General features: G+C 35.0%; 3 protein-coding genes, 1 long non-coding RNA gene and 2 pseudogenes across 6 annotated transcripts; 4 read left to right on the top strand and 2 right to left on the bottom strand.

Moving 5' to 3' along the window:
• Positions 1 to 4404: 4404 nt before the first annotated feature.
• Positions 4405 to 7418, bottom strand: LOC104781687 (putative polygalacturonase). Of its 2 annotated transcripts, none has more exons than XM_010506415.3 (5): positions 7024 to 7418; positions 6101 to 6415; positions 5775 to 5895; positions 5435 to 5680; positions 4405 to 5359 (listed from the first exon to the last, which is right to left on the bottom strand). In XM_010506415.3, the coding sequence occupies exons 1-5, from the start codon at positions 7033 to 7035 to the stop codon at positions 4698 to 4700; spliced, it is 1356 nt and encodes a 451-aa protein (XP_010504717.1). In that variant the 5' UTR covers positions 7036 to 7418; the 3' UTR covers positions 4405 to 4697. The 2 variants fall into 2 exon arrangements, with proteins under 2 accessions (XP_010504717.1, XP_087308941.1); XM_087452815.1 differs by having other exon boundaries at positions 6101 to 6442; positions 7020 to 7212.
• Positions 7419 to 10692: 3274 nt separating this feature from the next.
• On the top strand, positions 10693 to 15761 carry LOC104781679 (DEAD-box ATP-dependent RNA helicase 13). Of its 2 annotated transcripts, none has more exons than XM_087507727.1 (15): positions 10693 to 11060; positions 11179 to 11508; positions 11911 to 12095; positions 12175 to 12369; positions 12500 to 12676; positions 12919 to 13307; positions 13492 to 13672; positions 13817 to 13939; positions 14027 to 14143; positions 14295 to 14399; positions 14669 to 14809; positions 14913 to 14978; positions 15121 to 15279; positions 15376 to 15457; positions 15597 to 15761. In XM_087507727.1, exons 1-15 carry the CDS (start codon positions 10871 to 10873, stop codon positions 15653 to 15655), a joined length of 2499 nt encoding a protein of 832 aa, XP_087363853.1. In that variant the 5' UTR covers positions 10693 to 10870; the 3' UTR covers positions 15656 to 15761. The 2 variants fall into 2 exon arrangements, with proteins under 2 accessions (XP_087363853.1, XP_087363845.1); XM_087507719.1 differs by having other exon boundaries at positions 11908 to 12095.
• Positions 15762 to 16827: 1066 nt separating this feature from the next.
• Positions 16828 to 17674, top strand: LOC147949621 (uncharacterized). Its single transcript, XR_015594782.1, has 2 exons — positions 16828 to 17023; positions 17315 to 17674. It is a non-coding gene; the product is annotated as an uncharacterized LOC147949621 (long non-coding RNA).
• Positions 17675 to 17790: 116 nt separating this feature from the next.
• On the bottom strand, positions 17791 to 24405 carry LOC104781668 (topless-related protein 2). The gene is made up of 25 exons (XM_010506395.3): positions 23834 to 24405; positions 23533 to 23712; positions 23316 to 23429; positions 23059 to 23217; positions 22799 to 22976; positions 22577 to 22709; positions 22366 to 22481; positions 22075 to 22207; positions 21880 to 21989; positions 21689 to 21758; positions 21515 to 21585; positions 21328 to 21423; positions 21164 to 21256; positions 20945 to 21072; positions 20594 to 20828; positions 20328 to 20486; positions 20137 to 20232; positions 19773 to 19922; positions 19565 to 19675; positions 19271 to 19447; positions 19053 to 19181; positions 18868 to 18963; positions 18601 to 18783; positions 18335 to 18510; positions 17791 to 18238 (listed from the first exon to the last, which is right to left on the bottom strand). The coding sequence occupies exons 1-25, from the start codon at positions 23911 to 23913 to the stop codon at positions 18016 to 18018; spliced, it is 3396 nt and encodes a 1131-aa protein (XP_010504697.2). The 5' UTR covers positions 23914 to 24405; the 3' UTR covers positions 17791 to 18015.
• Positions 24406 to 26092: 1687 nt separating this feature from the next.
• Positions 26093 to 26440, top strand: LOC147949620 (putative F-box protein At2g11200 pseudogene; annotated as a pseudogene).
• Positions 26441 to 26498: 58 nt separating this feature from the next.
• On the top strand, positions 26499 to 27467 carry LOC104705145 (F-box/kelch-repeat protein At3g16740 pseudogene; annotated as a pseudogene).
• The last annotated feature ends 512 nt before the right edge of the window (positions 27468 to 27979 follow it).

The following is a 27979-nucleotide window of genomic DNA, read 5'->3' as shown; positions in this document are numbered from 1 at the left end:
GCTTAGACAGTCATGTTATACATATATTCTTATTATTTTTTTTTTTTTTCAAGTACCAACTATAGGTCCATGTCACCAAAAAAAGGTTTTGTGGAACGCAAATGTTTCAGCTTTTTATGCAGAAACAAAACAACTTTAGAATTGAGTACTAATATTTGCACACCTATTGAGCTTTATGTTATTTGTATATATATCATTTTAAATGACTGAAAACTTATCAGATGTCCTAATGAAAATGATGCACCCAGCAAAAATTGGATAATCAAAATATACTTATCCAAAGCACACAAATGCGTTAGAACTTAAAACTGTAACTTAATGGTATACGAGGAATTTATTTATCCAAAATTATTATACACTAGAAGTCATCTCGTGCTAGGCACGGATTTAGCTTACGATGTTGTTCAAATTTAGTAATTTAGAAATTATTAGTTTTTATTTGTTACTCAACAATGATTATTATTGTAATTTTAAAAATATACTGATCATTTTAGTTTTTTTGGATTGATTTGTTTGGTGTTACTTGAGTTTCCTTTTATATATTGTATTAGACTATTTCAACACATGACCAAAATTTTGATTGCATTGTATTTAGTGTATAGTTTTTTCTCCCTTTAGATTTTAATACATATTAGAGCATATGCATTAGTGAAAGATTTATTATGTTTCTCATCATATAATATTATTTTTAAATGTAGAGAAATTTGAAAACATCTTTCTAATATTGTGCGTCCATTGGTGATTTTTTCGTCAATATAATATTTTTTATTTTTAATGTAACTTAATATTTGTAATATAATTTTATTTGAATACTTATTTTGTTATTTTTCTTTGCATTTGACCTTAAATAATAAATATAAGATTATTAATATTTTAAAACATAATAAATTGCTTATTAATTATATTTAATTTTATTCCGTAGTTATATTTCATATCATATATGTATTATCAATAATAAAATTATATTTACTAATATAGTTTGTGAAAGTTTCACGATACTAAATTATATGTTAAACCTTGAGAACCGAGTTTCCCTTTTTCAATTAAAATAATATTATTCTTTTTCATTTATTTTAATTATTAGAAACTCTATGATGGTTTAAAAATTACATTAATTTTTAGATGAGTATAAACATGCAATGGTTTTATTCTATCATCATAGATGCAATTGAATAAAATGAATAATCATATTTGTCATATCTCCTTAGAAGACAAACCGTAGGATATTATAATGTCAAATGTCATAATAATAAAATTTCTTAGAAAGTAAACTATTATATGTGAAAGTGGGAAACTGTTATAGGAATTTTTTGTTCTTTTATTTCTAAGATGGGTAATTCTAAAGCTATTTGATACTAAGATTCTTAAAATATATGATACCAATATACAATAAACTTATACTACTCAGAACTATAGGAGTCAAATTAATCAGATATAGTATAAAAAATGCAACTCATATCATACTATGATATAAAAAGACATCACAAGCTTAACAACATAATTTTTTAAGCATATGACAATAAACATACAATTTTCCTTTTTTATAATAGTTTTAAATATGTTTTTTTTTCTTAAAGATGAAGACTACTAAAAAATTAAATTTATAATGGAGAAACTCATATGCATCGTCTAAGAAGTTTTATCCTGATTTACCACATGAATGTCCAAAGAGAAGAAAAAATTGAAATTCTAAAATATAAGAAAGGACATACATAAATAATATGACATACATGGAGAGTATGAAAGACATACATAAACACTCTAATGAATAAATAAATTTGCCAAACATTCTCGCATAATTTTTTTCTATGTAGTGTTAATGTGAACAACAAACATGATAACTTACAAAAATAATTTAAAAATTATTCAAGAATACCTATTGAAATTTGTAAAGATATATAAAAATAATATGATTCTTTAGATGAACCTAATGACTGAAATTAAATAATAATAACTGAAAATTGTTTTAAAAGAAAAGTAATTAGAGATTGAATTCTAATTTAATGGAAAACGGAATGAATTCTACTTTTATGGAAACCAAATTGGTAAGATCTAATGGGGAATAAATGAGTAAGTCTTTCTCAAATTACTTACGGAATACATCCCACCATTAGAGGCCATAAACTAAGGAAATATGAAAATCCAAATATTTATAAATTTATAAGAGAATTTTGAGAATATATAAATATCCCACATTCTAACCTAATCTAGAATCCTTTCTTGCCCATGAATCGTTTATAAGATTGAAACCCAAAACTAAATTTTATACATAACTTAAAATCCGTTTTTGCCATGAATCCTACATAAGATTGAAACCTATATTTATAATTTCAAAATAAACTATAATTAGTTTTTTTTCTAGGATGAAATCACAAATTGATAAATTGTGGCTTTAGATCAGATTGAGTTTACAACTATTTCTTATGGAAGAAGGGAAAAAGGAAATATTAAGAGTTTTTTTTGTTTGTTTTACGGGACTCTAATTACTTAGATCCAAAGTATAAATAAATTTAATTAATTAGGTCCAAACAACAAAAGAAAATAGGTGTTAGATAGATAACATGTTAAGTGTCATCTCTTTAGCAAAAGCTGAGAAAAACCTTCTCATATACGAATCTTTCACAATCGATAGCATGTGACTAACACAAATTAAAATATTTTGCATTGTAAGTTGTATTTTGTTTGAAACACTTAATGGTCTAATGGAGTTTATTTAGTTTTTAAAGTTTTTTTTTTTTTTGTTTCTGGTGTACGTGAGAATGTTTTTTATGGAAAAAATGAAGGTATCAAAATATTAATTCACGCGCACCATTCTTCCTAATAATGAATCCATATGGATTTTGAGAAGTAAATTCCGATAACCAAATTATTGAATGCGCCCCAAATAGACTGTGGCGTTATATGTTACACAACACAACTTTATATATTCATCTACTTGATGTGTGTCCTAGTATCATGTGCCCATAACGTTTGGTAGTAAGTTTGCACTAATAACTTAATAACTACCCATACAGTTTAGTAATTTCTTTTTCTTACTTCAATCAGTTTAGTAAAACAGAACTGTTTTGAGTGTACGCAAACAAAAAAAAGAACAAGAGTGGGAGAACAGACAGTGGGGTCAACGGCTACAAGAATGAGCCACGTGTCAATGTGGGAGAAGAAAAGATATGGAAGCCACAGAGAGAGAGAGAGAGATACAACGAACTAACCGCAGCAACATTGTGACACGCGCACGCACGAGTCCTCCTTTACTTTTTTCCTTCTGCCAACCTCTCAACAAGATGGGACAAATATTGGCCTAATACAATATATGTATTCAGAAATTGTTAATTTCACTTGCAAAGATTTTGAAGAAATATATATATAGTTAGACAAAAGTTGAGTTGCTCTCATTTACAAATAAAATATGTTGTCACTAATTAATCTCGCAAAAAGATAAACGCATGAAAATGTAAAATTTCTTAATTAGTAGTAGATGGTAATTGCGATTAATTGTTGCTAAGACCACTTCCATAGTTCCATAGCGAATGGTTACGAGAAAGGAAGTATATAAAGTCCGGGAAAATGATCTGCAACCGCCCAAACCGCTCGTAACAGCGTTTTCTTTCTTTGGTGCTCGTGCAAGCTGATGGTTTTAAGCTTTCTGGGACATGAAATGTGAGATTGGTTTCGGTTGTTTGTACCGGGAATCGCCATTTTGTCAGTTGTTTGTTTTTTTGAATGTGTGTATAGTGAAATGTAAAGAAGCAACAAGCAAGCGATCGGGGTTTTGCAATGTCTGACTTACTGGTATTCGATAAATCCGGTACCTTAAGAATGTGCATTTTTGGTAGAAAATATTTGAGAAAGAAAGAGGGAGAAACTCGGGACAATGTTGCGTGGGAAAAAGATGGTTAGAGACTGTACCAAGCAAACAGAAAGCCAACAATGAGCAGGGCATAATGATGTTCAGAGATTTAATTAGAAACTGCGATGATAGGTTCGAGATCTGCATTATCAATGCTTACATAATGATTGCTAATTTGAAAGAGATTGTTGGCAGTTACATATACAAGTAAAAAAGGTTGGAGAGAAACTCGGAGACAGAACAAAAGAGCATAAAAAAAAACATGAACCGAAAAAATGGGTTTAAACATGGCAATAATACTTGACTCTCAGTTCCTATTTTCCTAAAGGGACTCCTTGATCTGAGGATCCAATCCCATATTTGTTGTGTTCTGGCCATTCAAATGGTTACTATCTTACGAAACCTAGTAGAGATTAGATAAAAGATTAAATAAATCATAGTACTCGAATAAGTACTACAATACCTCTCATCTCATGTTCTTAACTCATACAAGAGATTAGTAATGGAGTTTAAAACTTGAGCTAGTAGTATTCTATGCCTCTTTGGTGATTAGTCAATTCACAAACGATATACTTTTTTTCTTACACATAAAAAAGAAAGGATGAATTTTTGTTACACCATGAATGAAAGAAATGGAAACTGTACATAATAACAATAGAAGAAGCTCGCTCTGTTCTTCAAACTCACCACTTTAAACGTAATTCTCCTTTCTTTTTTTATCCTCTCGCTCTGACAACAAATTTATGAACTTATTGACAAAAAAATTTGAAAAATCCAATCGTATCGTACGTAAACCAAACTCCCACCTCACTCTCCTTATCCTCATCACCCGTTTATTACTTCGCTATAATTACCACGACTGAGCCGCCGCATCTCCACCGTATAAGCTACCACCACCAAAGCACGACGATGGAGAACTCATGAGCTCTGTACAAGCCTCCGGTGTTACGTCGTCTGAGAAACCAGAGACGTTGGAGCAAACCCAAGATTCTGAACGTGTTTGTAAATGAATATCCGCTAGGCATATCGACGTGAACGGAGCTTCTCCTATCCCGGTGATGTTACCGGCCAATCCTATATCCTCTCCGGTGATATTCCGCATGCTGATGTGTGTCACGACAGGGAGTGCGTCCCGGTCGAATTTATCATCCGGATGCGACCCGATGTGTCCGCTGGCGAAGATGGCTGTGTCAACGCCGGAGAGATCGACGCTGGAGATTGTGATATTACGGATGTAACCTCCTCTGCCTCTGGTGGTTCTGAAGGCTATGCCTACAAGTGAGCTGTGTATGTTAAGTCGCTCGACGGTCACGTCAGAGATTCCCCCTGACATCTCGCTGCCGAAGGAGATTCCGGCGCCAGTGGGAGACTTTAAGCTGAGGTTCCGAATATGAACAGCTGTGGTTGGACGGCCGTAGTTTATGCCGTATTGGTCCCAACCACTTTTGAGAGAGACCGCGTCGTGGCCAACGTTGATCGTTGAGTCCTCGAGACAAACATTGTCTGAAGAATCTGAAAGTAAAAAGAAAAAGAAATTAGTGTTTTGGAACGGTAACATAACGGAATGATGGGTAACACATGACTTACCCGGGGAAACACCGAGAACGTATGGTGAATCAACTGATGTTTCGATCAAAACTTTGTGGATATGAACGTGACTACAATAAACCGGGTGAATGTTTACTGAGGGTGCGTTTAAGAAGGTTAGATTCGATATGAGGATGTTTTTGGAAGAGACGAATTCGATGATATGAGGTCGGCTATAGTTTAAGGACCCTGACTCAAGCCACTCCCACCACGCTGCACCTTGACCGTCAAATGTCCCGTTATCACCTGCCAAGAATAAAGAAGTTTTTAAGTCTAGAATGTTGTGTCAAGCCAGAAACTTAGGTAATGATAATGGTGTGAGTTTGTTGTTGTTGTTTACCGGTGATGATTACGTCTACAAGATTATCTCCATTAATCAAACTTCTGTACCGCTTTCCAGGAATTTCAACTCCACGACCATAGGACGGTAGAGGACTGACAACGTCCCAATGCGATGGATCCTAGCACATCAGCAACATAAGAGAAACAGTGTTACCATCTTAACCAATTCAAAACACTGAACTTATCTATACCAAGAGGCTTCGTAAACACAGCTATGGCTACCAAAAGCATATGCTAAAAGCGAGAATTTGCCTGCAAAAGAACGATACACCTAACGCAAATGCTACAAAGCTCAAGCCAAACAGAGTTTGCAAGAGATCATACCGGTGATGCAAGAATAGTTGCTCCTTTCTCCAAGAAGAGAGTGAGATGGCTCGTGAGATTGAAGCTTCCAGTGAGCCATTTCCCCGGTGGAACATAAAGTTGAGCACCGCCTTTATCCGCAAATGACTTGAGATAGAAAATAGCGTTTTGGAAAGCAAGCGTGTTCAGCGTCTTTCCATCTCCAACCGCTCCAAACTCGAGAATGGAAACGCTGTGCGGTCTAGGGTCTAACTTGAAACTCTCCTTGCAGATAGCATTACTACCTTCTCCTCCGATCAGTAGAATACTGAATGCCAGTAGCCAGACCAATGCCACCTGCATTTACAGCTTAAGCCAATCAGTCTAAAATTCGATTAAATTCGGATCTAAACTTACGAAAATTTCAATCAATCTAGCAAAAATTGGACGTGATGACTAATGACAATTATATGTGAGAGAAGTAAAAAAAAAAAAAAACGTTTTGATGAGAATTATATCTGATGAAAAACATTAAGTAATCTGATCATATATTTCTATTCTTGGAAAAATCTAAGAAACAGCCACAGAGTTCATAAACTTTTGCATACAAACCAGAAGCATCAGCAGCATAATCAACACATAAATCAAAAGTAACTGACATGAAGATCCAAGAAGATAGAAGAAACAGAACCAGTAAGTACAAAAAAAACAGAGGAATCAAAGACAGATTTCTAGATTTGGCTGCTGAGACTGAGAGAAGTCTCAATTACAAACAAATAACACAAGAAAGCAACCCAGAAGATAATCTAGATTCCATATAATTTTCTTTACCAAAAAAAAAAACAAGAATCATAGAATTAAAGTATAACAACACATAAGAGATTCGTCCAAAGCAAAACTCATTAGTACCAAAACTAAAAAAAAGATTCAACAAGGAGAAAAAGAAAAGGGAGAAACGTACTTACTGGCATCTTCATAGACTCAGAAACTTAAGAAGTTCCTGATGAGGGAAGGAGAAAAGTCGCAAGAGAGAACAAAAAAAATATATAAAAAAAATTAAAAGACGAGAAGGGAGGAGGAGGAGATGAGGAGAAGAGAAGAAGAAGCAAGAGAGTCCCGAAGCCAAAGTACATGTTATTATTTGTTTAACACTTACTGTTTTGTTGGAAATCTTGCTATTAATATTAAATCTATCATTAGTACACTTTTATTATTCATTTTGTTTGATCCTGGTAGTAAAACATTAAATTTTACATTAAAAGGACCAGACAAATACTACTAATTCACTGAGATCTTGGTGCGTTATTTTAGCTTAACAAAGACATCACTCTCCTCCTTTAAACTTAAGAGAGAGAGAGTTAATGATACTAGGAGTTAGTTTGTTTTGTTATACTAATGTTTTAATCTTATGATTTTGTCTCGTAGCTGTTTATACTGTATTCACTGTAATCATATTTTATTAAAATTAACTAAATAACTCGCCTAAATTCATCAGTTCTTTTTTTTTTTGTTTTTTTTTTTGTTTTGGACGACTGGCACAACGTATCTTGCTGCCGACACGACTATTTTATACGTTATGAATTTACTAAACCAAATTAAGAATTGTTTGTAATATAGGCACCACTGCTGATTTCGTCTTTAGTAACATCAATATACAAACAAATTATCAAATGCTAACAAATTTTAATTAAAAGAATTGCAAGATATTTTATACTCCAGTAGATAGAGATAGAGATAGAGAAGACGAAGAAAGAATATGATGTGTTCAAACGACATATGGAGCTCATGTGGTCTGTTTTGATTTGAGCAAGCAGCCGTTTGGATTTACTGTTTTAAATAATAAAAATACAATATATATTTCTGCCAAAGTGATTAATTTACAAACGGCGGATAAAACTAATAATAAATGGATTACGAAGTCAGTAATAGTTTACTACTAAAATACGAAACCCTTGTTCATCTAATCAGTTGCGTGTACATCTTATTACTCTTCCGCAAATACTACTACTATTTTTTTTTAAAATGATCTGATAAATTTAACATTACAGTTGATTTCGTGAATATGAGATGTAGACTTGTAGTAGACTAGTAGGCTTACAGACTAATTAACCAATGTTTATTTTATAAACTAGTGTATCAATTAAAAAAACGAAGAGCAAGTAGGTTTTAATAGTTTTGGAAAAGGAAAAAATACGAATAAGTGTAAATGCGAATAGGACACGTAAGCAGAAGCGCATGTGCTTAGACAGTGAAGACAACAGGACCCACGAGCAATCATCGGAGAGAAAATGCCAGCCTGGCTCTCTCTCTCTTTTTTTTCTTTTTTTTTTTCTTTTGACAGTTCATTTTCCATAAACCACATCATACTACTATTTTTATATATTATATATTCCCTCTGTTTTATAGTATAATATATTTTAATGAAAATACCCATATTAATAAATAATTACTTTTAAAAAGTTAAATCAATCATAAACAAATTTACATAATATAAAATATAAATTTAATCTAAAAATTGTATAAAAAAGTAAAAACATCATATATTATAAAACAAAAATATTTTTCTAAATATTCTATATTATGAAACAAAGGGAGTAGAAAAGAAAAAAACACACACTAGTTTTAGAACAAAAAAAACCAGAGTCTTATTTAATGAGGAGATTTTTCAATTAATTGCTTGTGGAAATTACTAAGATTTTGATTTTGAGTTTTTTTTATTGACTATAGATATGTGAGAGTGTTTTGACTTGTGACTAATTGTGTGGAGATACGCTTCACAATAATTATAAATTTATATAACTAATTATAATGGATGTAATGAGATTTCATATCTAGAAGGACAAAAATTGTGTTAATTTGTATTTTTTTCGTGAATTTGTAGCTTGTTTTCAATTCATTATAGTTTGATTGATTTTTTTTTTTTTATAAAAAACTGTGAGCTGTCTTAGGTAATGATTAAACGTATAGAAAAACTTTAATGTGTGAAAAAAAAATTAAAATTGGTTATGACGTTAACGTTATGTAGTGTGATTTATATATTCATTCAAGCACATAGATCTAAAAGTTTAAGCTCAATAGTATAGGTTATCAAATATGTGATTAGTTACGAGGTCTCTTTCATATTTGTTGGAATCTTATGAAACCAACGAGGCGGGTCATATACTCATATACATCTCTTATGTCTCTAAGAAACAAAATGATTATCTTTTTAATTTTAAGTCGTGTGGCCACTATAATTATGCCAGGTGATCTCCCGTGATCAATAAGTTCCAAAACTCTATTATTTGAAATATTACTACTAGCTCATTATGCATTTCTATTGCATTTTCATTTTCTTTCCCCGATCTTATCAAAATTTTCATCCTTTTTTTTTGGCCTTCTTGGACGTAACCTTAGCTGTCTAAATTTCATAGCGATAATGTGTACTCGTATAATAAATTCCATGACCTGTGTGTCCCCGACTACGTACACTCTAATAAGAATTTTCAAACTAATCTACGGGATATATATGTAGAAAATTATGTGTGTTTGAGCATCTTAATAACTTGGAATTGCAATGGAAAGATTCTAGTATTGGTTTGTTTATCAATGATCAATGATTTGACAAACCAAAAACTAAATTTTCATAATATATTGTAATATTTTGGTCAACCAATCTAGTTCAAAACAAACTGCATAGATTAGGTATGACTACGATATTCTAACACACAAAAAAACAGACTTACCAAAATAAGAAAAAAAAAAAAAAGAACTCATTGAAGTATTCGAAGAAGTTGGGTAGAGAGTGAGAGAGAACACGTAAATAAATTGGACATGTTGAAAAATTGGATTCTGTTCTGTTAGGAAGAATTTTCTTCGGATCCCTTTTGTGGTTGCGGTGAAGAGACCCCACTCCACTCCTTCGCTTTCACACTTTTTGACACTTACGTTCTTTTTTTTTTCTTTCTCTCAACACGACTTTTTGTTTTTATTCTTCGTGATCATACTATCGCAAATACACTTTATACTATATATAATTGCACTTAGTGCATATCAAACACTCATTCATGTTGATACACATTTGTTTCAAGCCATGCGAGAGAAGAATAACATGATTCCTTTTGTTGTTGTTGTTGTTTAACGTACGAGCCATAAATTACGGTCAGCATCCATGATATAATTACTGTGTTTCTCTAGAGAATGTATTAAAAGTTTAAAACTAGCTAGAGTCAAATGAGTTCAACAACTTTTTTAATTAGCACTAATCACTACTAATCAATGCTCCAATTGCATGCTAATGGGCTATTCACTCGTCACTTTAGCAATAATGACAGCTAAAAGCGTGCAATAATATCGTTTTTATTAAATAAAATTACTCATTTGTATCATTATGCAGCCCAAAAAGTAAATTCTAAAACTACGTACTATAAAAACAAAAAAAGTTTGTGCTCCAAAACAAAGATTTTAAAATTAAATTCAAGAAAGTATCAAAAATTAAATAGATTGGGTTTTTGCAGATAAAAAGCTAATAATGGGCTTTATGAGAAAAGCCCATAAATCCTAATCCTCCATTTTTGGTTCGAAGCGACTCGGGTTGGTACAAGGCAAATTACTCGGTTTATATTAATTCAAGTTAAACCGAAACCGGTTTAATTACATCACATCGTCTTGTTCCGATTTAGGGTTTATGAAAGTTTTTAGCTTTTTTTTTGTGGAGATACTTCATCTCTCTGCCAACGACGACTCCTCTACTTGGGGTTGGGGGGACAAAGATTCCCAAAGCGCTTCCCTTTAAACATTTTGTGATCATTCGAGCTCAAATCAACAGCTAACATGGTTGCAGGCGGCAATGAATCTTCCTCGATGGCGAAGAAGAAGAGCAAGAGAACTCATAAGAGAAAGCGTGAGGAGGATTTCGAACGTATTGATTCACTTCCCTGGAGCTCTTCTATACCTATCGGAGAAGACGACGAAGGCGAAACCTTCTCAACTCTATTTGCAGGTTCAGGCCAGCTCGACGGAGGTAAACAAAAAAAATTGTAATTTTGTAATGTTTTTATTAGAAAACTCAAATTCATGTCATTGCTTCGCCTTGTTAGTTCAGTGAAAAGTCTGAAACTTTATATACTTTGTTTGGGTAGGTTTCCTTTCACTTGAGGAGATTGATGAAGCTGATTACAATTTAGATCTTCCTGCGATTGAGAGTGATGTAACAGAGAGAGAGTTGAAGTCGAAGAAACAAAATGGAGAGAACGATGATGGTGACAATGAGGATGTGGATGAGATAATTGAAGAAGAAGACGGAGATGGAGAAGGAAGGGAAGATGAGGATGATGATGAGGATAACTTGGAGAGTCTTAAGATAAAAGAGATGAAAGCTAAGAAGAATAAGGAGAAGAAGGAGCATAAGAAGAAGAAGAAGCAGAAGAAGATTAAGGAGGCCGAAAAGTATAATGAATCTTCTTCTGCTGGTTAGTATTTCATATGCTCTTTTGTTCCTTTTTTACCTTTTGGTGCAAAATAGGTAAATCATTACTAGGTAGTCGGTATATGACAATTTTTCTTAGGGAGATTTAGATTTGGCAATGAATACTTAAGTCTGTTGATGGTCCTTTACTGGTATCGATAGATTTGACAAGGGTAGCTTCATTTTAGCCCAGCTGAAAGAATTTTTTTTTCGGTTCATCTTTTCAAGTTTCTCAATTTGAATTTCTTCTGTTCGACCATTTTCACGTGAGTTGGAAAATTATTGAATATTTTCAACTATCTCTTATTACCTCAAGCACTACTTTATGCCTATCTTTGAGGTTTGTTATTATGTCACCATATTACCCTCAACTTAAGTCATAACGGTAGATTATCGTTTGTAGCAGTTAGCTGCGATGAGGAGAACAAAGTAGAGGAGCAAGTTGAGGAAGACGAGATTCGTCCGGAATTTAGTGCATGGAGTGAGATGAGACTACATCCACTACTCATGAAGTCAATATACCACCTCGGATTCAACAAGCCGACAAAAATCCAGAAGGCTTGTTTTCCCGTTGCAGCATATCAGGGAAAGGTAAGATGACCAGCTTTTACTTTCTATTAATTCCCGAAAAATATATTTTATTGATGTATGGTTCATATTTGGACCACAGGATGTAATTGGCGCTGCTGAGACAGGATCTGGAAAGACTCTTGCTTTTGGGTTGCCCATACTGCAACGCCTCTTAGACGAGCGGGAAAAGGTTGGTAAATTGTATGCATTAAAAGGAGAAGAAGCAAAAAAATATGCTGCAGATGGCTATTTACGAGCTCTAATCATCACTCCAACTAGGGAACTTGCTCTTCAGGTGTCCTTTACTATCATCACATTGCTTTCTTATTTTTTTTTCCTTCTGACATGACATGCTTCTTTGTTCACTTTTGGTTGGGGTCATACGGAAGTTCTGAAATACATTTCCTACTTTTCCCGTATACCAGGTGACGGATCATCTTAAGATTGCTGCCAAGGATCTCAGCGTCAGTATCGTTTCTATTGTTGGTGGGATGTCATCAGCGAAACAGGAAAGACTTTTGAATGGGAGACCAGAAATAGTAGTTGGAACTCCAGGAAGGTTATGGGAACTTATGTCCGCTGGAGAAAAGCATCTTGTAGAGGTATGTAATGCATAATTGGAGACTTACAGAATCCTGTGCTTCTTTTTAGTTTGGTATCTTGCTTTTACATTATCAGATTCTGGTGTAATTATTGAATTTGTGCTTAGGAGCAGAATTCAGATTGTAATCTAGTATGTTTTCTTAAGAATGAGTATGTCTGCTAATTAAGGCATGTGTAAAATGTTGCTACTATTATTTGTCTATTGTGTAATGGTTCTGTCTTTTTCTGATCTCTTTGGCAGCTGCATTCCTTGTCGTTCTTTGTGTTGGACGAGGCTGATCGCATGGTTGAAAGTGGTCATTTCAGGGAGCTGCAGTCTATAATCGACTTGCTTCCAGGGACAGATAGACCAAATGAAGGGAAAATGCAAACTGTGCAGAGTAGTGACACAGTTTCCAACGCCCCAAAGAAGAAAAGACAAACTTTTGTTTTCTCAGCTACCATAGCGCTGTCTTCGGATTTCCGTAAAAAGCTAAAGCGTGGCTCCTCGAAGTCAAAGCAGTCATCATCTGGTGAAGTGAATTCTATTGAGGTTTTATCTGAACGAGCTGGAATGAGAGATAGTGTTGCAATCATTGACCTGACAACTGCATCTATTTTGGCTCCAAAGATTGAAGAATCTTTTATTAAGTAAGCACTATTTGACTTTTATCCCTCCAGAGCTTTCATTTTGACTGGGTAAAAATTAAGCTTTATTGCTTGGAGGACACCATGTTTCGACTCATTCTTTGCGTGCAAAATATACAGAAATCTTTGATGGAACTTACTCTTTTGGTCTATTTCAGTATTCTTAGTATCTTATAATAAACTACAGGTGTGAAGAGGAGGAAAAAGATGCTTACTTGTATTATATTTTGAGTGTCCATGGACAAGGGCGGACAATTGTTTTCTGTACATCAGTGGCAGCTTTGCGGCATATCTGTGCACTTTTAAAGATTCTTGGACTCGATGTTTGCAAACTCTACTCAGATATGAAGCAGCGAGCTCGGTTGAAGGTACAACTTTCTATTGCTTAATTATATGTCCGCATGAATCTTTTGCTATAATAATCAAATCATTTTGTTATATTCTGAGGTACACACGTATTTAATATTGTTACTTAGCATCTTTTCCTTTCCACCCTCTTTTATATGTCACAGGCAGTTGACCGTTTCCGTGCAAGCGACAATGGAATACTCATAGCAACAGATGTTGCAGCAAGGGGAATTGATATTAAGAATGTCCGAACTGTCATTCACTACCAACTTCCACATTCTGCAGAAGTAAGCTAAGACCGGCTCTAATGTTTTTGATTGATAACATTTCTACAAGATCTGAGCCTTTTTATACATATCTTTTTATACATATAGGTATATGTACATAGAAGTGGGAGGACTGCTAGAGCATTCGAAGATGGATGCAGTATAGCTTTGATTGCGCCAACTGATATGTCAAAGTTTTACACGTTATGCAAGTCATTCTCTAAGGTATATATTCACACTCCCAAAACAAAGTTTAGATATCCTCAGAAGTTAGTTTTTCATAAAGAAAAACACTGAGTTGGGTAATGCTAAAGTAGATATTTTTACTTCCGTTTGGCTACTTACATGCTGAAGGTTCCTTTGTTTGTGCTTACAGGAAAGCGCAAAGATGTTCCCTTTGGATAGCTCTTATATGCCAGCTGTGAGGAAGCGATTATCTCTGGCACGTCAGATAGACCAGATTGAACGGAAAGGCTCTCGGGTATATTCCATCATTATACTGAATGTACTTGTATTCTATGGTTTTGTGTAATAGCACCAGTGTGTTAAAATTTGGAAATAAATGCAGGAAGTCCAAAGTTTCTATTACCATGTTTGGAAATATATTAACCCTGGCCTATGTGAAATATTTTGTTGGTGGTCTTCGTATTAGCTTCACACTCACTGCCAGAAGCGGGATGCTTTTTGACTCTTATAGCGTACTTAACTTTCATTTTTGTTATTAATTTGTTTATGGTGTCTGTTATCCAGGAGAAAGCAGACCGGACCTGGCTTGAAAAACATGCTGAATCCATGGAACTTGAATTGGACGATGAAGAAAGTGAAGAGGAAAGAGTGGACAATGTCAGGCAGAGAAAAGCTACCTCCGCACAACTTAATAAGCTGCAAGAGGTTTGTCACTCAAAAGAAAAGTTATTCTGAATCATGAAATATTAGTTTCCCTTTAGAAAATCGTATAACAAATTAAATCTTTGACGTCTGGTTAAACCTGCAGGAACTTAGCTCGCTATTATCACGTCCGATGCAGCCTAAGAAATTTTCAGGCCGTTACTTTGCAGGGGTAAATTATATTACTCTTTATCTTTTTGTGCCACAGCCTCTATGTCCCACATTTGGAAATAAAAAAGCTTTCTAGCTCTCTTCAGAACAGAAGGTGCTGCTGCACAAGACACTTATCAGTATTTTTTTTTTATATGTCCCAGGCTGGAGTGTCGACTCTTATGCAGCATCAGTTTGCAGAGATAACCAAACAAAAACAATCACAAATGCAAAGTGGTGGAGGTAAAAAGAAAAGAAAGCTTGTTGTCATTAACCAGAACTGCATCGAACCTCTTGAAGCCCTTCGTGCTGGTGGTAACGAGGTACTTTAGTTCGCATGACCATATCTAATAATTGATGTTCCCAGTTTACATTGCATGACCACCATACGTGATGAATGATGTTGTTGCTTTGTTCAGATGCTGAACATGAAAGGTCAGAGTGCAGAGAAGAGGCGAGATATAGCGAGCTTGAGGAAGAAAAGAAAGGACGAGAAGATAGGTATATATATTTTATAAATTGCTCTATTTAATATTTAACTTACTTTCACTGATGTGTGTGAGCTTAATTGTGCCCAGTAATGGACTCAGTTGAAACTTAAACAGATGCTTATGATCTTGTTGTGTTGTGCATTTTTCAGGTCGGCGTGATCAGCGAAGGGACCAGAAGAAAAAGAGAAAACTAATGGCTTCTTCTTGATCCAATCAGATTTTGACCTTATTATAAGTTAAAACCATAAAATTATAAACTAGTGTACGTCTCACTCTTTTCTCTTTATCAGATTATACAAGTTAAAAACTCAAAACTCATTTCTACCAGATTATAGCTTTCATCACATTATCCTCAATCTGTAAGAAAGAAAAGTTGTTAAGTATTACTCCAAATTGTGGTCGAGACCCCTCTTTTATGTAAAGAAGAAAATGCATAACCAGAAGAATTTGTGAAAAATATATGAATATAAGGAAAAAATATAGCTAGTTACATCTACATGAAGTGTAAGAGAAAAATGGTCACATATACCAAATATATTATTGTATTCTCAACTATATAAAGTATATGTATTACATGGTTACATGCATGAACTATATGACGTTATGTGGTCAACACCATAGACATACAATCCGGTACACTGGTTGACTAACTCCGGCAAAGACCGATGTTGACTCTAGCGTTGACTAAAAAAATGTATTCTATTTTTTTTTCTTTAAAAAAAAATTATATTAAATAATTAATGGTTTTTCATAATTAAAAACATATTCAATTCAATATCCTAATATTTTTATATATCTCAAATGTATTCATTCTTATAATTAGTTAATTTTTTATTTTTAAAGCTAAACTAATAGTTAAATTAAAATCATTGATAATTATTTTCAAAATGTAATATAAAGGTATTTGCAAAATACTCTTATTCTATACCCTTTTGCAAACATACCCTAAAATCAAATATTTTGTTTTGCTAAAATCATTTTGACAACATTAAAGTATCTAAAATTTTATAGTAACAGTATCTAAAATTTTATACAACATTTACCATGCAAACTTTAGAGTAAATAGTCATATATTCAATCTTTTGTATATTATTTTTCTAATGAAAGTATTTGAATTTGATTTTATTGATCTGTAGTATTTGAATAATCTGATTATCAAAGATTTATATATATAGATATATATAGATATCTTGAAAATAATTATTAATGGTTTTTATTTAATCATTAATTTAGCTTTAAAAATAAAAACTAACTAAATTATAAGAATGAATACATTAGAGATATATAAAAATATTTAGATATTGAATTGAATATGTTTCTTAATCATGAAAAACCAAAAATGTTTATATATAACATTTATTATTTTTGATTTTTAATAGATTTTTTTTTTTTTTTTTGATGTTTATATACATTTTTTTTGGTCAATGTCGGAGTCAACATCGGTCTTCGCCGGAGTCAGTCAACCGGTGTACCGGATTGTTTGTCTATGGTATTGACCACATAACGTCATATCGTTCATGCATTTGGCCATGTAATACATATAATTCGTGTAGTTGAAGATACAATAGTATACTTGGTATGTGTGACCATGTTTTCAAGTATATTATATGTATCTAACCATCTTTTTTCCTGAATATAACTCATTTCATTTCATTTTTTTTTTAGAATAAGGTTATTTTATGTCTTGTCAAAACTCAAAATACTTAGTAAAAAAAACTAAAATCTCATGATTACCTTATTATAAATCTGATCTAAGTAAATATTAACTTACTTTCACTGATGTGTGTGAGCTTAGTTGTGCCCAGTAATGTACTCAGTTGAAACTTCAACAGATGCTTATGATGTTGCTGTGTTGTGCATTTTTCAGGTCGGCGTGATCAGCGAAGGGACCAGAAGAAAAAGAGGAAACTAATGGCTTCTTCATGAGCATGTATCTTTCCAAGATTATGTTAATCCCATCAGATTTTGACCTTGTTATATTTTAAAAACCATAAAATTATAAACTACTGTACGTCTCACTCCTTTCTCTTTATCAGATTATAAGATAAAAACTCAAAACTTATTCTACCAGATTATAGCTTTCATCACATTAGGAATCCTCAATCAGTAAGAAAGAAAAGTTCTTAAGTATTACTCAAAAATTTGGTCGACCTCCCTTATGTAAAGAAGAAAAGGCATAACCAGAAGAATTGTGAAAAATAAGTGAATATAAGTTAAAAACTCAAAACTCATTTCGATTTATTTTTTTTAATAATAAGGTTATGATTTTATGTCTTGCCAAAACTCAAAATACTAATAACAAAAATTAAAATCTATAATTACCTTCGGGAAGAAACTGGGCACTCAGACTAATAATAAATAAAAATTGAAATTCTCAGATATCTGACAAATCCATACATCAAAAGCTACTACAATCAAGATTATAGCCTTTTAAAACTTGTTCTAATACCGCCTGATTAAATTTATGAATCTGATTTACAAAAACGGCACAAGCTATCACAACTTTACAATCCAAATCTCTTTAAAAAGATATATGTCAACTAACTTACTTAACTGACACCACTATTTTTACCTTTGAATCTGATCTGAACTTGAGTTGTTAGCCGCCGACGAACTAGAAGGTCGTCCATTTTCGGCCCCTGCTTTATCTAAACCAGCCACGATGCCAACACCCCATCTCCTTGAAAGTTCTGATGGCTCAATCACTTTGACCGAACCATCAGAGAGTCCAACAGCAAATTGATTCGCTTCTTGGGGATGAGCTGTGATCACTTGGGGTATGATCGGTGCACTATCACAGAAGCAAAAGAAAGCACAATAAGTTCACCAAATCAAAACGGTCAGAACTATAGGAGCTTTATATGAAGGTTTTGTAAAACACGGGTACCTGTTCGGTGTTGGTTGAGGCATGTAAGCTGATGGAGCAATGCGACATCTGAGTCTCAATGTTTCAGCATCAAACACTGCAATGTTTCCATCAGCAAATGACGCATAAACCAGCTGGCTGTTGCATGAGTAAGAAGCAGAGGTTATGGGTGAAGAGAGAGCTTCTTGTGGCACCCACTGCACAAATATGACAAGGAATGTCAGACTCAGTTTTGTTCTAAGAAAAGAATAGATGTGGCGGTAAAAACAAACGATTTTCTGGTTTACCTTATGAATACACTCCATCTTTGACCCATCATAGATGGCAAGCTGTGTCTCATGGGAAACCAATAAATGAATTTGGTCATTGTGAAACTGGACTCGTGTGTCGCCTACTGGTGCTTTTCCAGGAGGTAGCTGGATCGCTGAAGATTTTTTCTTTTCCCACGAATCAGCGGTCCAGAAGAAGAGCTGTAAGAAGGAATTTGTGAGGTTACAAGACAAGATGAGCACAACAGCTTTCAAAAGCATTTTAGAAACAAAAATTTGCGTTACCTGAGCATCTGCACCAGAAGAGACGAGAATGTTGAGCGCCTTAGAGAAAGCTAGACCGGTAATATGCTTCTGGTGACCTTTCAACTTTGTTTTCACCTATAGATTATGAAAGATATTACATTACAGATTCATTTACAAGGTGAGTCGGCAATTACAACACAAGTTTAGTAAACCACGTATGATACCTCATCTACCCTGACGTTGTAGATATGTATACTTGAGTCCTCCATCCCGATTGCGATAATGTTATTATCTTGAGGATGAAAAGCCAAGAACGTTGAAGCAGGTGGCGGTGACATGAAAGTCGTCATTACCTGTGAACCATGTGAAACATGCCACTTAGCTCGCATATTTACAGATATGTTGTCCAGAAACAAAACAAAAGTCTGATAAAGACTCTTACTTTGAAAGTCATCATATTGAATAGCGAAACCTTTCCACCACAAGCTGACATGACGTACGAGTCATTCTTAGAAAGAGCTATACACGGAACAGTTCCTTCAGGATTCTCTGGAACATCATTTGTCATTAGGAGACCGCTGCTAGGCTGCCAATGCTGTGGAGTTACACTAGCAGTTGCCTTCAAAATAAAGAGACACACTTTCAGACACTTACGCAAGAGAGCTTCAAATAAGTGACTCAACAACTCTCATATATCGGCAAACAACATGAGGTGTAGAATTTAAAAGTGGATCACCTTCCCAGTTGGATTTTGCTCATTGCGGCTCCATTTCCATATTCTTTGCACTCCATTTGATCCGAGCGCCAAAACGCCAACGCCAGAATTTGTATAGAGAAGCCGAGCAACCTTTAGAATTTTGATATAGCAGCAAAAAATTATTCCAAGATATTTACTAATGAACAGAACTTTTGATGGAAAATTTCAAGCTGAGACGACAACAAACCTTGCTAACAGAATCCTTGCTATCTGGCATTGTCACTTGTCTGCACTGAGTCGGATCGACAATTTCCGTGAGCTCCAACGGTTTAGACTTATCAACAGACTCCAAGATTCTTGGTTTTTCCATACTTCTTGACATTGCTTCAATTCCATTCTACATACATAATAACACCAAAGTTGGATGACAAGCAAAGTGTACATATTATGAATTACTCAAAAAACAGAACCACAATCGTTTGAACTTAGGCCACAATTCTAATCTTCCCATTTAAATCAGTTTAGTCAGGGAATGAGTCCATAGATTAAGGATTCTTGATTGAAATATGAGAATATATAGCAAAAAAAATCTACTAAATTCTTATACATACAGGAATTGGGGTTGGCCTTGCAGGAGAGTCTGCGTCCATGTGTTCAATTTTACCAATAGCTGGGCTGATGCTTGGAGCCATTGCGGAAGTGGATACCTGAATCACCAGCATTGACCCTCGAGTTAAAACTGGACGAAAGGCATAGGTAATAAAAAGATTACAAGTATAACATGAAAACGAATTATTCCAACCTTCATATCAATGGATGCTTTAGATGCTTCAAAAGACCGAGCTTCAAATGCTCTTAAGGTTCTAAGACCATCAGTATTTGCAAGGATCTTGAATCCATTATCTGCGGTGGTAACTGCAAGAAGATTCCCTTCCTTGTTGAATCTCAATCGGGGTAGACTCTGATATAAGCAATACGTACCATTAGTAAAGCAACAGGCTCAAGAATACGATAGGACTATATATATACAAGTATCCAAGACGAATATTTTGGGCAAGAATTTCATACCGGAAGTCCTCCTTCAGCCTCAACAGTTGTCAACAGATTTGTATTGTCCATGTCCCAGAATTTTACTTGATTTTCTTCACCAACAGCCAAGAAACGGTTACGGGTTGTATCAACCTGAACAACTCCAGCTGATTTCTTCCTAAAGCCTACATAAGTCCTCTTTAGGGCACCTTCGCTCTCATTCCACTCAACAAGGAAAGAGTCTCCATCTTTACTCGTCCCACAAGAAAATAATCTAAAAACACAGCAGTTGTTTACTTAATTTGAGCTTATATAAACTGTTCAGGAGATTTTGAATTTATGACAGAGACATAATATTCAACTCTAGCTCTTCAAATAAGAATGATATACCTGCTTCCATCAGCACTGTATAGCATCGTTGTACACCACTGTCCTGGTGCGTCGTAATCAACCCGAGAACCAACATTATCATAGAGCCAAGCCTTGATCTTACCATCAAGAGCAGTTGAGAATATAAACTGCATAGTAAAAAAAAGAAGAATATATTACACACAAAAAAAAAGACGAAAGTGAAAGCTTCAGGTCTTTTAAAACAAGAGATGCCTTTACCTGAATGTTTTCCTTCTGATGAGGGCAAATGGAATAAACCGGTGCCTCATGGCCTTCAAAAGTGTAAAGCTTCTTCCCACTCAAATCCCACACCTAAGGAATCTCATAATTAGATATGAAAATAATAATAAAAACCAAAATTCAAAGTGACAATCCTAACCCACCTTGATCAATTTGTCATCCCCACAAGTCACAACACACATTTGTTTGTTTGGGTAGGCGAACGCCAAGTCATTCACACAGCCTACATGAGCATCAATCTAATACAAAGAAACAAATGATTGATGGAAAGTTTAGCACAAATGAAACAAAGAAAATAAACAAAGTACACAAGAAAAGATTTAAACATGCCTCGAGGTGTTGACGCAGGTCCGAGCCTTGGTAGGCATACACATGGTACAAATGTTTAGTAAACGAAACCCCTGTACACAGAAAACAATACCCAAGTTCAAACTTCGTGTCTACTTGAAACTACATCTATATCTTTGAAACGGTTTTGGGGAGAACAATCTCCATTTACCATACCAATCAAATTTCCATCTGGGCTCCATGCTACACGAGTGACAGATATCGATGGGTCTTTAACAATAGAACCCTGGGAAAGAAAATGCAATCACCATATTAACAAAAATCATCACTTAAAAGCTGGATTAGGTTAGTGTTAAAGTATGTTTCTAGGAATTTAAAATAAAAACGATGGAAGAAGAAAGAAAAACCTGAAAGATCCCAGAACAAGCTGCCATATTCCATATCTTAAAAGACTCGGTGACAACCTTCTCTCTGGATCCAACTTCCCACAAGGTGACTTCGCCGCTTGAACAACCAACTACAAAGCAATAGACAAGTTATATAACAAGATCCAAATAATAAGCTCAACTTTACTAAGCTTTTCATGTTAACAAAAGACTAACCAGCGAGTAGAGTGTGATGAGAAGGGTGGAAATCCATGCTTATCACCACCGCCCCTTGGCGGATTGTACTCACGACATTTCTAGGGAGGTCATCAAGTGACACAGCAGGATGAGAGTGAGCAGGGTATGTAACCTGTGTTTGAAAAGTAGAGTCATACTCAACATTACTCCAAAGCAACAAGAGATTTTTTGCTCATTAAGCATTTCAAAAACAAGGTTTGTGCAGACCGCAAGCGTTTCATGCAGACCGCAAGCGTTTCAAGCGTTTCATGCAGACCACAAAATAAGTACCTCATTGGAGGTTTGTGCAGACCGCAAGCGTTTCATGAGTTGTTCGTGATCAGGATTTTGATAATCCATCAGTCCTAGAGAGTTTGACGGTCCCCGAGTGTGTTTCAGCACATTAACTGTTGTGAGCAAATACAGAAACAGAATTCAGGTCTTAGATTTTATTTCCTAACAACTCTAATAATATCCAAAACACAAGAAACATTAAATATACCTTGACTTGGCTGCATAGGAAATGGGGATGCAGCCACAACACCAGATGGTACTGATGAAGAAGGATTAGGGTTTGCCATCCATCCAGCTAAAGCATTGGCATTAGGAGCTGGAGCAGGATTAGGTTGGAAAGGCTGCACAGATACGATGGTTTCGTCAACACTCAGAATCAAAACATTAAGTTAAAACAAAAAAAAGGTGGAAGGTGGGTAAGTGATCCTACTCCACCATGCACTCCAAGAGGAACAAAGTTTGAAGGCCTTGCAACAGCAGCAACTGGAAGATTCACAGGAGTGAGTGCACGAGCACCATTTGCTGGTGAGCAAGAGTGATCCAAGAACAATGTTTTGATGTCAGGATTAGGCCTTGGATTTTTGCATAGCTGGTGCTGCCAGTTCAAGCTGCAATTCCCAAAAACACACATGTCAACACACTTAACTCATCTCTATCAAAAAAAAATAAAAATTACAACTCATAGTTCACCTTTGATTGATCAAAGTTCTCAGGCGAGAAGCTTTGAAAGTGGGGAAGGCTAGCTTCTCCCTAAACAGAGGATTTGCTTCAATCAACTTCTTCAACTCAGTGTACATTATAGTCCTCGCCGACTTTGTATCACCATACTTCGACAACTGTTCATTTTCCCTAAGAAAACACAACAACAACACACTTGTCAACACTAAAGTGACAGCCTTTTCAAAATCCAATTACATCAAAGGCAAAAGCAAAAGCAAAAAAATAACCTAAAATTGTCCAGAGTAAGAAGCTGAGTAATCTCCTTGTAAAGCTCCTCGTTAAATGTGGCGAAAACTTTCAAGTCTTTAGCCAATATCTCAACAGCTTTTGCCCTGTCATTCCTGTAAAACAAACCCACACACACACACACACACAAAATGCATCAAAACCAAGAAACACAAGTCTGTCTAAATATCCGACCAAACAACAAGAGAAAATCATTACCGATCTAGAGCTTCGAGATACTTTTGCTTCCTAATCTCAAAGAAGATTTTCATAGAGTAACGATTATCATCGACCTTAGTGAAGCCAGAGAGATACTTCTCAACCTCATCCCACTCTCCAGCAAGAGCTTTCTCTTCAAAGTACTTAATATTAAAGAAGAATCCAGATTCTTGCTCTAACCTACACAACACAACCACACCACAAACACAAATCAAACCCAAATTCCCAAAATTTATCCAAACATCAAAATTACGGCAGAGAAACCAAAGAAGCCGTGGACAAGCAACCAAGAAAGACTTACTTGTGAACAGATTCCTTAAACTTCTCCTCATCCAAGAACTGAAGGATTAAGAAAACCAACTCTCTGCTCAAAGACGACATTTTTTCTCAAACTCACAGAAGAAGAAATCAAGCGATCTGGTGAGCTTTTTCTTGAAAGATGGGTAAAGGGTCAAACTTTTGTGAAATCGAGTTGGGGAAATGGTTTTCTAGGGTTTTCTCTAGTTCTCCATCTCCTCGCGTCGCAAAGCCAACCAAAAAAAAGAAAAATGAAGAAAAGCTGACCCCAGAGAGAGAGGTAGTAATCTCAAATTTATATTACTCACAAAAGAAAAAATAAAATAAATAAAAATAAAAAAGAAAAAGAAAAAAGTACGACTTGTTCTCCACTTTCTTCGATGCGTTTTGTCACACAGACTGTAGTTTGATAAGCTATCCCCCTTATCACTGATAAGTTGATAACCTCGTTAGCTTAGGCTGTTTGGTCTGATCCCCTTTGCTTATGGCTTCTATCTCATACGGTTGAGCCCACCGGATCTCATACGTGGTATTGTGCGAATGTGACTTGTCTTGAACACGTGTTTGGCTTCCGATGCGTTTCACCGGAATATAACGGTGGGATGCGAAGCACTAGAATATAAACCCTTCTTTTGGGGGGAGGGATCACGTCACGCGGATTCGAGAAATGGAATTGAACTGAATTGAGCAGAGGTGATACTGGCGTCCGCCACATGTTGTTGCCTTTTTAGGGGGAATGACGTGGTCTCGATATATTTGTTGTGATTCATCTCTCCAAGCGTGTGAGTTCATTATATATATCGTGAGACAATAGGAATAGATATATCATCATCTAACGAGTTGAGAGCGACTGCTATAATGGCCGCGACCAAATCCAGCCAATAACTTTACTCTCTTTGTTTGATTAAATAATCTAAGCAATAGCAAAAAAAAACATAAACTTGTTTTCTTCATATTTCAAACATATTTTTTGAGAAAACAAAATGATCAAAGTTTCTTATGATCAATGTTCAAAACATAATTAAACAAATCTTTTATTTTTATTGACAAAAATCTAAATAAATGAAAATATCTAACAAAATTAAATAACTAAACAAAATTTAAAGAAATATGTTTCGCGCGTTTTTCGGGAATTCAAATCCTAAAAGAACACCGTTAGTCAACAAGTTAATGAGTTCCCCGCGTTTTTCAAGAATTCAAATCCTACGATGTAAAATACTATTGGTCGACAAGTTAATGAGTTTAGCGCGTTTTTTCAAATTCGGGTTCACAAGTTAGTTATTGAGTTTAGCGCGTTTTTACAAATTTAAATTCTAATATGTAAAATACTATTGGTCTACAACTTATTGAGTTCTGCACGTTTACAAATATGTTTTGCACACGTTTTTGGAAATTTAAATTCTAATATATAAAATATTATTGGGCCAAAAGATAATATGATTAATGTTTTAAACATAAATGATTAATGTTTTATTATTGGGCCTAGGGTAAATATTCTGATGATAACCAAAACAAAAAATAAAATAAAGAGTGATTGTAACCATTTTGTATGCATATAGTATATAAACAAAAAACTAGTAATTTGAATCTCTCTAATGAACCACATGGTGTGAAGTGTGAACATATTTTCGCTAACGATCGTTATCTATTAAGTTTACTAGGCAAGCATGTCAAGGTCAGAATTTTTTTCATCACGGAAAATGCTTAGTTTTCGTTAAAGAAACCATATTATATCAATCAAAATAACCAGAGAAGCCTTTTTCCTGCAAGTGACGGTGTGTTGAAATAATTGTCTCGTGTGTAATCATAGGATTTACGTCTCTAAGTTTAAGAACTACTTACTTGGATCAAGTTTAAGAAAAAATTGAAAAAAAAAAACTGATGATTGTTGGGTTTCCGTTACTAGCTATCTCTATAACTATAAGCTAATCAAGCTGATTTTGCTACTTGAGGTACGGGTGATGTTCTTAGAAATGCGTTTGCTTATATTATCAAGCTGAACAATTCCCGATTATGTAATGTAAGACAGACTTTAAACTAGTTAGACAAAACTCTCTCGTCCATCCACATCACGATCAATGTTGTTGCTGTTGATGTCGACGAAGTCCATCACTGTAGATTAAAAAGCCCACTAAGATTCTGAAATCCACTATTGACCCATTAGGTTTCTATGCCTTCAAGACTTCGAATGCAGCCAGACGTATTCTCTAAGTTTTGTAGCCGGAAGATACGATAGCATTCGAAGCTTTGACCTAACTTGGATATGAAGGATTCAACAACGGCGCTGTCCGATCTTCCACTAGATTTGGTAGAGGAAGTGCTCTCTAGAGTTCCGTTAAGATCTCTTAGAGCAGTGCGAACTACTTGCAAAAACTGGAATGGTTTGTTCAAACATCGTCGGAGCTTTACAAAGAAGCACATCCGTAAATCAAGAGCAGCAACTAAGAAGAGAGATTTTATGGCAATCATGAGGATCAATGCTAGTGTTGATCTAATGAGTTTCAATCTCCGTGGACTTGACAATGATGACGACGTTAAAACATTTATAAATCAAAAAGCTAAATTCATTAGCCTAAACGATGGAGATGGAGTTAATGATATATATATATAGCGTCTCTCACTGCAGTGGCTTGTTGTTATGCACCACCAGAAAAAAAAATTCGAGGCTTATGGTTTTGAACCCTTATCGTGGGCAAACAAGGTGGATCGAACCCATTGATCACGAATGCTACATGGACTCGTACGCTCTGGGATACGAGAAGAAGAAGATGAAGTCCCATCGTTGCCACAAAATCTTGAGATCTATGGAAATGACCTCGATTTTTCAAGATAATTTCGGACTCATGGAGGAACGACGTCTTAAGTATCAAATCTACAATTTTAACCCTGATTCATGGAAGGATATTAATATTTACCTCACTCCCGATAGGGACTTGCGGTTTTATACACGTGACGTGTCTCTCAACGGAAATACTTACTGGCTTGTTAAAAGGAGTACTAACTGGTTTATGCAAAGGCCATCTTGCTCTTTATCTCGAATGAAACCATTCGGCGAAGGACGAAGATTCGGAGGACGAGCAATAGACAGATGTAAGTTACATTTCCAAAACATGTACAGACTAAGAGTGGAAGGACGAGTAAGAGTAAGAGACAGCCCACATTTCTTTTTACTCTGTTTTGATTTCACAACGGAGAGATTTGGACCGCCACTAGATTTACCGTTTGACTATCGCCAAGACGATAGTGTGTCTCTATCTAGTGTAAGAGAAGAACAGCTTGCAGTGTTATGTCAGCGATCCGATACATTAGAGATGGAGATATGGATTAGTAATAAGATTGAGCCCGAAGCGGCGTCGTGGAGCAAGTTGTTCGTAGCTGTGAACCTGAAAACACGTCTTACTTTCCCGTTTGAACATGGGAGTTTTTTTGTTGACAGAGGGGAAAAAGTCGTTGTAGTTTTTGATAGAGACTTAGAGATGCACTGCGTAGCTTATATCATCAGAGAGGATGGATATTTTAAGAAAGTGGATCTTGGAGAATATATATACAACTATGATTGCCCAGTAATTGTGTGCCCTTATGTTCCAAGCTCAGTGCAAATCAAGCAGGCTACACCACGAGGCAATCATGTTGATTAAGTTAGTCCATTTACGAAGTTTAATCCCTATGTAACTTTACAGTTTTATATTTGTCATCTTCAATCATTAATGATTAATTATAAAGTCAACAATTATTATAAATAAGCAGTTAATTATCTGATTTCTCAATTGGCTATTCCAAGTTCCAACTTTTATTCCAATATCCTTCTTTGGACTTTATACTTGGAAGCTCTCTTTAAGCATTTGGCTAGCTAGCTGAAAAGAAAGGAGTATTGTTATATATGCACGATGCAATTGCTCTCTGTTTCACGTGACTTGGTACCATATGTTTTTGCAGCACACGAGCTTGAAAGCAGAGGCTTGCTTACTATAATTAATATGACTCCTCTCTCAGTATCATTGACTGACATCACTTTGTGTATAGGAGAACGAATAGGCAGTTACGTTCACTTGTAAACATAGATAAATTATGTGGCACTACAACATTATTTTGTTTTAAACCTAAATTTGTATACGATGATGCTAAAAAGCCCCGTAGGATTCTGAAGCCC

The sequence above is a fragment of the Camelina sativa genome, chromosome 1, assembly GCF_030686135.1.
Source record: "Camelina sativa cultivar CO46 ecotype springtype chromosome 1, ASM3068613v1".
Classification (NCBI taxonomy): Eukaryota; Viridiplantae; Streptophyta; class Magnoliopsida; order Brassicales; family Brassicaceae; genus Camelina; species Camelina sativa.
The sequence above is the reverse complement of the archived record's forward strand: the minus strand, read 5'-3'. Positions and strand labels throughout refer to the sequence as shown.

Excerpts from the sequence above, each read along its gene's own strand:
- LOC104781687 (XM_010506415.3), bottom strand. Across the intron at positions 5,681-5,774 it reads TGTAGACGTAATCATCACCG|GTGATAACGGGACATTTGAC; the intron begins GTAAACAACAAC and ends TATTCTTGGCAG. Across the intron at positions 5,360-5,434 it reads CGTTCTCGGTGTTTCCCCGG|ATTCTTCAGACAATGTTTGT; the intron begins GTAAGTCATGTG and ends TTTTACTTTCAG.
- LOC104781679 (XM_087507719.1), top strand. The coding sequence starts at position 10,871 with ATGGTTGCAGGCGGCAATGAATCTTCCTCGATGGCGAAGAAGAAGAGC. Across the intron at positions 11,061-11,178 it reads TTCAGGCCAGCTCGACGGAG|GTTTCCTTTCACTTGAGGAG; the intron begins GTAAACAAAAAA and ends TTGTTTGGGTAG. Across the intron at positions 14,979-15,120 it reads CAGGCCGTTACTTTGCAGGG|GCTGGAGTGTCGACTCTTAT; the intron begins GTAAATTATATT and ends TATATGTCCCAG.
- LOC104781668 (XM_010506395.3), bottom strand. The coding sequence starts at position 23,913 with ATGTCGTCTTTGAGCAGAGAGTTGGTTTTCTTAATCCTTCAGTTCTTG. Across the intron at positions 22,208-22,365 it reads CTGCACAAACCTCCAATGAG|GTTACATACCCTGCTCACTC; the intron begins GTACTTATTTTG and ends TTTCAAACACAG. Across the intron at positions 21,759-21,879 it reads CTTGTTCTGGGATCTTTCAG|GGTTCTATTGTTAAAGACCC; the intron begins GTTTTTCTTTCT and ends TTTCTTTCCCAG.